Source organism: Sceloporus occidentalis, unplaced genomic scaffold, assembly GCF_023333645.1.
Source record: "Sceloporus occidentalis isolate IW3139 unplaced genomic scaffold, rSceOcc1.0.p SCAF_1, whole genome shotgun sequence".
In the NCBI taxonomy this organism is placed as follows: domain Eukaryota; kingdom Metazoa; phylum Chordata; class Lepidosauria; order Squamata; family Phrynosomatidae; genus Sceloporus; species Sceloporus occidentalis.
Window position 1 is genome coordinate 182589675 of NW_028316981.1, and position 10104 is coordinate 182599778.

Genomic DNA, 10104 nt, shown 5'->3' on the forward strand with positions numbered 1-10104 from the left:
TCAAGTCCAACCTCCTTCCACCCAGGAATACACAATTAAAGCACTTCTAAAAGATAGCCATCCAGCCTCTGTTTAAAAATTTTCGAAAAAGCCAACTACACACTGAGGCACTGTGTTCCACTGTTTTACAGCTCTTAACGTCAGAAAATCCTTCTTAACGTGGAGATGGAATCGCTTTTCCTATAGCTTGAATCTATTGCTCTGTGTTCTAGTCTCTGGAGCAACAGAAAACAAGCTTGCTCTATCATCCATATGACATCCCTTCATATATTTAAACATGGCCATCAGGTCACCCTTTAACCTTCTCTTCCCCTGTACATCTTCTGTTGTACCATATAATAATTGTTGGGGGATTAAGGCTCCTTCAGCGTATTTTTTTTTTTCCATTTCATATTCAACTGTGATCAACATTTTGTTCCTGTTAGAAGGTAATGAATATGCTCAGTATTCTTTTTGATAAATAAATACATTTAACCCTATCCTTTCCTTGGTATTTGCCTCATCTGATGCTCCTTGTTCACCAGTGTCTCCCTTTACTCCCCAATTTTCTTGCTTTCCAGGTTCTCCACAGTGGCCGAAAGAGAAGGTGGCACCCATTACAGTGGAAGAAGGAACCCACACAATCTTACCTTGCAACCCACCTACCAGTGCTGTTCATCCAAAAATTTACTGGCTCAACAGCAGTGAGTATTACTGACCTTATTATGGAGGTCTATAGCCATGGTCATCATGGAAGATATAAGGAAAGGTGACAGTATGCTGATGCACCAAATCAGAAATGCTGATAGTAAGCTTGCTACTTTGGATGAGTGGCTTAGGATTTCCTTTTAGGGAGTGGTGGGACCTGGATTCTAGTTCAGATTGGATTTGTGAGTGGGAGGGGAGAGGTTGATTAATGGTAGCATACCCTCTATGTATATGATCCCAGGTTCAATCATCATCTAGATCAGTTAGAATACAGACACTGGTGTGATAGATCATTGGTTAGGCAGACCCCTGTTGTGCTTTCTTAGGGATCAGATGCACTTTTATCCAAGGATATTTAGCTCATTCCATTTATTGTGGTGTTTTTGCTTAGAACTGACCACTGTGGGTTCAGATGCCATCGTTTCCAAACTGCAGGGCCTGCTCTATTGTTAGACAGAGCTAACCTCCAACTACCTTGCAAGGTAGTTACAGTATATCTCTCACTGTTCCTCCTGATCACCTCCCAGCAATCAAAAGTAATTAAATTAGTTACAATTCAAGTAACTTTTAAAAACCAGAAGACTGAAGTGTAAACACACTGAAATAATAAAACACTAAACTCCCACCCCCGACCCCAGAAATGGTGAAACTAATAAAAATCAGTTAGAGTTGCACAGGAAAAGGAATGAAGGTCTCCTTTATTACCTTGAAGCATAATGTAACTTAGTTATATCTTAGCTGTTACATAAAGGAATTAATTGTAATTAATTGTAGATTGTAAACCTGAGGGCAGGGAACTGTCTAATTAAAAATATTAATTGTAAGCTGTTCTGATAGCCTTTAGGGCTGAAGAGCAGGGTATAAATACCATTAATAATAATAATAATTACAAATAACTGTTTGTTTGGACAGTTTTGCTGTTCGATTGGTTTTGCTGTAGCAATTTAACTCAATTTACCTATCCATCCCACCACTGCAGGAAATACCAGAGCTCCTCTGTCCACACCATCAGAGTTGCCATAGTGAAATTAGTTAACTGGCTTGAAGAGAATGGGGTAGAACTGCTTTCTTTCTTGTAATGCTGACTGGGTCTATTGCTGAGCCAGGATTGAAAAACCTTGTCCTGTGATATCACACCTCTCTTTATTCTGCCCCATTCTTTCCCCCCTCCATCAGGGATTGAGCACATCACACAGGATGAACGAGTCACTATGGGCCAGGATGGGAATCTTTATTTCGCCAACGTGCAAATGAAGGACAGCCAACCTGACTACATATGCAATGCTCATTTCCAAGGTCCCCGAATCATCATCCAGAAAGAGCCCATTGAGCTGAAAGTCACAACCAGTAAGTCTTCTGGACACAACCTTTGCAGGGTGAAAAAGTGGTGGCTTATTACAAGGATACACCAGCCACATTTCTACCTTCTACCCACCCAGTCCGGGTAACTTCCCGAGTTTGTGTGAATCCTGAATTTGTGTAAACCTGCATCTTCACTCTGGCTGCCCTTTTGTGTAAATGTAGGACACAAAGAATGTGTGTGTATAAGTGGGTGGGAAGATTAAAGCAGCCGTTCACCAGCATGGGACTTTATCACAGTCTGAGGCAACATGTTCCACTGTCAAATAGCTCTTATTGTCAGGAAGTTCTTCCTAGTGTTTAGGTCTAATATCTTTTCCTGTAGTTTGCATCCATTGCTCCATGTCCCAGTCTCTGGAACAGCAGAAAACAAGCTTGCTTTATCCTCAATATGACATCCTTTCAAAGATTTAAACATGGTTATCATGTCACCTCTTAACCTTCTCTTCTTTACAACTCCCATAAGCATCTCCTTTCTGGGGATGAGAGGAATTGTAGTCCAACACATCTGGAGACTTCCAGGTGTGGGCAGGTGGGACGATGCTTCAGATAAGGATGACTGTCCATGAAAAGAAAATAAGCAGGACTGCTAGCCCATCTCCTACGCTGCAGGTTCATGTTTTATGGTGGAAATATGAGTTTTATTGCTTCTTCTGTAGTCTGTATCACCCAAGCCACTGGTGACTTATGGTCCTAACTATTAATTTTGGTGGTGGGATGTGTGATCGACCATTTTGAGGTGAAGTATCTCTGTCCCCCCCTGCTTGGACCGTTGACCCCTCCTGAGACAGGTCTGTGAGTGCAAGCAGCAGATGCCTCCAATTTTTGAGGGTCCAGCATGTTGCATTCAACAAGTGGGTGGTACTTTGGGTTCCTAACAGTCTAGTAACTGTCCCTTCTTTTTCTTCCACAGCCAACACTTTATCACACAAGAAGCCATTTCTAATTGTGCCAAAGAGGAAGCACAGTACCTATGTGGCAAAACTGGGCGAGTCCTTGGTCTTGGAATGCATTGTGGCTGGACTGTAAGTTATTTGAGAGGATAATTTGTTGACAGAGGGCAATATTGCTGGGAAAGACTCTGGCGGTGCAGTCCTATCTGTTTCTATCAAGAAGTAAGTCCCATTGAGCTCAGTGAGTCTTAATTCCAGATCAGCATGTATAAGGTGGTAGTCTAAGACATTACCAGAGAGATTAGAAGGAGGAAGCAGCTAGCCAATGAATTGGCTAATGCAGGGATTAGGAACTTTCAGCTCTCCAGATGTCTTAGAATTCAACTCCCAGAAGCTTCAGAAACATGTTCAATTATAAGAGCCTGCAAGGATTGTAGTTCAAAATAACTAGTGAAGCAGAGGTTCTCCAGCCATGAGGCAATGTATGATTCTGCAGACCCTAGGTTTCTGAGCTAAAATGTGTCTAGTATAATTCTTAAATGTGCCTAGTATATGTGCAAAATTTATCTAAATCTGCATGGATTCATTAAACCTTTATTCAGCTATTTACTGCCATAGCCTTCCTGTGGCAGGGACTTCCATAGGGCAATGTGAATTACATATTTAAAAATCTAACATCCTGCTAAATCCATCACTTATTAATTGTACAGATGTTACCAGTGCTCTCCTATTAAGGAGCATGACTATCTTTCTTTTAACTTACAAACATTTTCCTCCTGGTTGTTTGGAGCCTATTCTGACTCACCATAGGCAGTCAGGTGAATAAGCCTTCCAAATATTCATTTAATGAGGTCTATTTCTCATCTATCCTTTCTTACTAGGAAGCCCATGATTCATCGCTGTAGGATGAACTGTGCCTCCACACAAAAATCTAGCAAGTGTATTGCACTTAACATAAATCCTTTTGCTTTTCCTTTCCCCCCAGTCTGCATACTTTGTAAGGCCTTCTTACAAATCCAGTAGGTACAAGTAAAATGTGTATATAAGGTCATGATGGTGAGTGATTATAGGAAGGGCCATAACTAAGGTTGCCATATCACTTGGATAGCTGGGTTTTACACAGATTCTAGGCATGTCATTTGGTGTCCATTTGGCCCATCATTTTGCCTGGATACCAGGCTTTCATTTATAAAAAAGTAAGTCTCTAGCCCTTGTGGAAGCCCAGATATGGGGCAAAACATGAAGGTAAAAAAATTGCCAGGAATTTGAAGCATGAAGGAAGTGAGAGCGAGCAATGAGAGGGGTGTTGCATGGGAAGAAAGGGGAAACAGCTGAAGGTAAGGCAAGGGAGCAAACAGGATAGATGGAAGAGCAAGTGTTGGGAATGGTGTTGTGCAAGAAGCAAGCAATGGGGTGCACCATGAGAGCATGAAGTGAGGCAAAGGAGGGAGCAGGAGAGTTGGGAGAGCAAGCAGTGTGAAGCTATTGTGTGGCACTCCTTGGAGGGTATGAACTGACATGAAAGAGGGAATAGGAAGGAAGGAAGCAAAAGAGGAAAGGAAGAGAAGGGATGGCGAGAGGGGCAGTTGAAGGTGTAAAGAGAATGGTAGGAAAGGTGCAAAAAGAAAGATGTATTGCCAAAGAGTGAGGAAAGGAGGGAAGGGATAGAAGCAACAGAGTGCAAAGAACAGGAGAGGGGCATAGCAAAGGCATAAGGTAAGTCCAGGGAAGGGGAACTATGGAGATGGGGTGAGTTAGGAGCACAGAGGCAGTAGAGATCCCCAAGAAAGAGGGGAACAGGGCCACTCATTGACCCATGGCCACCTTATGGCGCTACTCTGAGGAAAGAAAGAGGTGCAAACAAGCAAGAGGAGAACTTTGTGGTAAAATGTGTCCCATATTAATTGGTGGTTTGAATGTTGGACTAGGACTGCAGGATACCAAGGTTCAAATCTCTGCTCATCCATGGAGTCCACCTTGGCAAGTCACACTCTCTCAGGCTCAGAGGAAGGCAACAGCAAACCGCCTTTGAACAAATCTGGCCAAGCAAACCCTGTCATAGACTGATTTTAGGGTGACTTGAAAATACCCAACAATAGAATTAATTAGTGACAGAGCATTTGGGATTTTTCACCTGCTGACTGACGCTAGCAATGTGTTGCAGGTTGTTAGGGAGATGGACAAGACTTTTTTAGTCCATGTTAATGAAAAAGGTGTCATGTGGCACTTTGCAAAAAACAAAACTGGTTTAGCTAATACAGGTTGCCATAAGCACTGGCATTCTTCTGATCATTTGTTGACATCTAGCTAATTTTTTTAGTAGTTCTAACTGCGTGGGTTGTAGTCATCTGATGGAGAATTGACTCACACACTGCCTGTTAACACTGCCACACACTTTTAAAAATCTTGGTTGATGAATTGGCATGAATTTTTAATGGATTAAAATCTGATATCCATTCTTGTTGTTCTGCATATGAGGAAAGCATGGCAGGTAGAATCCATAGAGTGTGATCATATAAATGTCTGTTCAGAAGCAAATAACATTTAGTTCAATGGGGCTCTCTAGTAATCTATGTATAACAGGGCTGGGAATTGTCTGGCCTTCCAGACATTGCTACATTGCAGCTCCCAGCAGCCTTAGGCAACATGGCCAAAGGTAAGGAATGTTGGGTGTTGCATGTGGAGGGCCAGACAATTCCTGCCCCTGGTGTATCTTACTCCAAGTTTGAAATCAATGGGGCAAGATAGTTGTGACTTAAGTATCATTGATTTCAGTATACATTAAGTCTGGATGCAACCCAGTTGTACTCAAAAGTGTACTTTTGGAGGAGTTTTAGATAAGGTAGATACATTTTACAATGGGTAACAACAGGGAGGTTTCTAATTCATAGGGTCTTCATAAGTCAAAGTCGTCATCTGTAAGGCAGCATACAGAAGAAATAAGTTAAAATGTGACACAATTAGCACTTCCCCATCTATTATAGGAGGGAATGCCTCTTTTAATGCTACCTATACTTTTTATAAGTTCATGTGGGGGGAAAAATCTCTATTTGTGGTCAATCAAAGTGTTTTTCTTCCAATTTATCCAACCATTTTAAAGCATTGTAGCCTCCCTATAAATGACATGAACCAGAGGTTTTGGGAGCTGGGAATAATTTATGTAGTGTGGCTCTTGGGCTGCATCTGCACTGCAGAAATAATCCATAGCTCAATGCTACAGAATTCTGGAAACTGTTATTTTGTGAGACATTTAACCTTATCTGTCAAAGAGAACTGGTGCTACAACAAACTACAGTTCTCAGAATTTCTTAGCATTGAGCCATGGCAGTTAAAGTGGTGTCAAACTAGATTATTTCTGCAATACAGACGTAGTTTAGGTGTCCCAGGACAGAGTTAAAAGCCTTTTTTTCCTTTATGAAAATCCAGCCTCTTCGTTTCCTTTGCAGCCCTACACCCACAGTGGAATGGACCCATAAGAACAGGCTGAAGCTTTCGCCTCACATGGTTTTTGAAAATGCAAGAAAAACCCTCCGCATCCTAAACGTGACTGATGAAGACGATGGAGACTATGAGTGTAAAGCAGAGAATGATCACGGCACAGTGCGCCACACCTACACCGTTAACGTTGAGGGTATGCCCACAGTCATAGCATTTGAATGTTGGTATGACAAGAATGAGGAGCATCACCCAAGCTTTGGGAGCTGGTGGGAGGAGGAAGGGGCATGAGACTTCTTCCTCCACTACTTCTTCTGTTAGGCAGAGAATACTGAATCTCTCAAGAGAAGTCTCTATGCTTTTGCATTAGGAAAATTCTAGGTGTTGTTTTGGTAAAACATGCCAAATGTAATCCCATTTTTAAAAGAAAATATTTTACCTTTGTTAGAGGTAGGAAGCTCAAATAGTAAAGTCCCAGTCCATTGGCTCTCTCTTTAGGATCCCCTGTAGCAATTTCCAAAAGATTTTATTTTTATTTAGTATGCCAACTTTCTCCCAGAGTAGTTTACAGAAAAAAAATAAGTTAAAACCTGACACAATTAAAACTGTCACATTTAACAAAAGTTAAATAAACCAAGCTGTTTCTTCCCATAGCAGGTGAAAGAGGTGCTAGATATTACGAAGACATTTTTCTGTACTCCTTTCTCTGTTCTCTTTCCGGATACTGTAGAGAACAGTATATTGCACCACCTGGTGCCTTCTGGCAGTTGTGTTGAGAATGATGGGAGTTGGAGTCCCATTTAGAATGCAACAGCTTGGGAAAGGTTTGTCTACAACTCTGGTGGAAGGAAACCTAGATTTCTCTCCCACCCCCCAATTTTTTTTGTGTGTAAAAGGATGCATTCCTTTGTTGCCAATTTTACCAGCCCCTCCAACATTCTGTGAGGACTAGTAGCTTTCCAAGCTTTATAGCTGCAGAGGACACCCTTGAGACATAAGCTTTCTTAGAATTAGTGAATGCCAAGACAGTTGGCAAACATCCCAACAATGAATTCACAAATGAAAACTAGATGAGTTCATGCAGTTTTATAGGCTATCAAAGTCTTTTAAAAAAATTAAATCCATTCTTAATTAAAGTTCTGCTGCCAACCTCATCTCTCAGTGGAACAGTAATTTTTGTAGCAAAATGACAACATGGGTGAAAGGAGCCCTACCCCACCAACTTTAGCAACTCAGTAACAACCCCAGCACCACAGTGCTTTTTCTGTAATTAAAATCCTACTATACCTGAAATTCTGACTGTAGTAGAAGTAGAAGTGAGAAGACATATTAGACACAACACAGGAAAGGTTATGACTCATAAATCCCATTGATTTCCATGGGGAAATGTTAAGTGTGTGCTTCATTTCCCCTTCTCTGAAATCCACTTAACTTTAAAGTGCAACAATTTTGGTTGGATTCATCCTGGCATATTTCTGATTCTGATGGTAGAATTCAGAGAATGTCTATGTTAGCCTGGAATATCAGTATGCAAAGAAATCTTTGAGACTGGTTGTGAAAGAATAGAGAGTAGCATATGCTTTCGTAAACTGTTCTACTTGCTCAGATGTCTATGATTATGATGATTATTCCAATATTGCAAATGGTAATCAAAGGAGAAGGAACTGACAACGGCTATAGGGAGACAGCAGTGGACAAAATGGGTAGGAAGGAGTGATCCAGGCAAGAGAAGGATGAATGTAAAGTCCCATCATCCTCAGCCACAAAGGCCACCATTGGCTGTTCTATCACAGGGATGTAGCTACGGTGGGGAGGGGAACCAAATGAGGGCATTGCTCTTCCAAGTAAGAATTCTGCACCTCTAATGAAATTTTCCTTTAGTCTCCACATTTCTAACATTCCAGAGAGTGAGATATATTGAAAATCATTTGTATTTAGAACTTTTACATTTGCTGTGTTTTTATTCCCTTGGTAACTTTGGGCCAGTATAGAGGGCCCTTTGCGCCGGCCTGGGTTGAAGGTAGGGCTAGGTAGGGCTCAGCGTTTACACATTGTAAGTCCTACTATAGGTGCCCATGGGCCATCTTGGTACGCGGCCGTCCATACGGGGTGTGCCATGATGACACGCAGGTGTCAGACTGCCCAAATAGCACTCCACGCAAGGGAGGTCATCATGGTGCGCAAGCACCATAATGGCGCCTCTTCCAAGAAGCTTCTTTTGCCAGCTTTTTGCTCCTGAGAGGGAGCGGATCATTGCAGTGGCGTCTGGCCGCTGCTGCAATGATCCAGGGCAAAAGGAGGTGGCTGCAGGCCACCCGTCTGTCGAGCCCCTTTGTCCTTTTTTCCATGGATGCCTAAAGTATATTTCTAAATACTCAACTGAAGTTTTAAGTTAGGGACTTCAGTGCTAGAAATTTGGAGACTTAAGGAAAATTTCATAAGTATTTCTTTTTCCTTCAAAATTCTTATTGTCAAGTGCTCAGTTTGTCCCTCGTGCAGCTACATCCCTGATCTTACATTTGGTTTTGGGAAGAAAACACAAAGGGACTTGAAGGGTAGCCCAACCTGGTTACGCATGCATAGATGACAATAACTTGAACTTTGGCTTGATATACATTGTGGGACAAGTGATGGAAGTGCGGACGTGAGAGCTTCAAGACTGGAAGAAGGGGAAATCTTTTGAAAAAGCTAGTAGTTAATAGGAGCAACCAGAAAGCTGCTTTTTCGGGACTACAACCTCCAGCCAGGTTCATGATCATCATCCATACAAGTGTTTTGGGGAGATGTAATCCCCCAAAGTGACTAATCAACCATCCTGATATAATATCTAGCAATCTTTTGACTGGTGTGGGGAGACATGATTAGAACTTCTGTAGGGGTTAGTTATAGAATCATAGAATCATATGAGGGTGCACAACAAATTTAAGCAGTTAGTGCCTTCACCCAGTCTTCTTTCTTTAGCTGCTCCATATTGGATAAAGAGGCCCGTGAGCCAGATCTATGCCCCAGGGGAGAATGTGCGCTTGGATTGTGAGGTTGACGGTAAACCCAAACCAGAGGTCTCATGGAGAATAAATGGAATCCCTCTTGAAGGTGAGTGAATGGGTAGATGGGGGAACCTGGATGAGGAACAGAGATGCCCTGTTTCATGTTTCCCCTTCCTATTCCTAAATTCTATGTTGTGTTTCAGATGTGATGCCAGAACCAAGGAGGAGGGTGCAGCCTGGAGCATTGATCCTTAACAAGGTGGAGCCAAACGACACAGCAGTAATCCAGTGCGAGGCCCATAACAAGCATGGCAGCCTCCTGGCCAATGCATACATCCTTGTCCTCCGTAAGTCTGTGTGTTGGCTCTGGATCAGAGCACAGTTTAGAAACTTACTTTTTATAAAGTTATTAGTCATAGTTACAACTACAGGTTCCTCCTAGGTAGTAGTTGCATTATTGTTGCAATATTCTCCAACATATCTCTTTGCTTTCTTGTAATTCAGAAGAGATTCAATTGATTACTATTAGTTGTTATTATTTCTTAATGTTACAAGCTTCAGGCCTATGATGCAAAACACACCTAAGTAGTGAGGTCACTGAAACAGTGAAAGGAGTCATATTATTCTTCATTATGGGAGTATCTACACTGCACAATTATAGGAGTTTGGTACCCCTCCAAATGCAATTGTCCCATTCAGTGGAATCTCGGGATTGCATTTTGGTGATGGATTTAGACTTCTCT

The 10104-nt window shown here is 41.9% G+C and overlaps 1 protein-coding gene across 4 annotated transcripts in view; it reads left to right on the forward strand.

Annotated features, from left to right (window-relative positions):
* LOC149322981 (neural cell adhesion molecule L1-like) overlaps positions 1-10104 on the forward strand; it is a 109994-nt gene that overhangs the window by 57898 nt on the left and 41992 nt on the right. For all 4 annotated transcript variants that reach the window (XM_089485762.1, XM_089485770.1, XM_089485778.1 and 1 more), the window contains 6 exons: positions 561-683; positions 1864-2034; positions 2960-3071; positions 6386-6570; positions 9336-9467; positions 9565-9708. In XM_089485762.1, coding sequence (XP_089341888.1) covers positions 561-683; positions 1864-2034; positions 2960-3071; positions 6386-6570; positions 9336-9467; positions 9565-9708 — 867 coding nt within the window. The remainder of the gene's footprint in view (positions 1-560; positions 684-1863; positions 2035-2959; positions 3072-6385; positions 6571-9335; positions 9468-9564; positions 9709-10104) is intronic.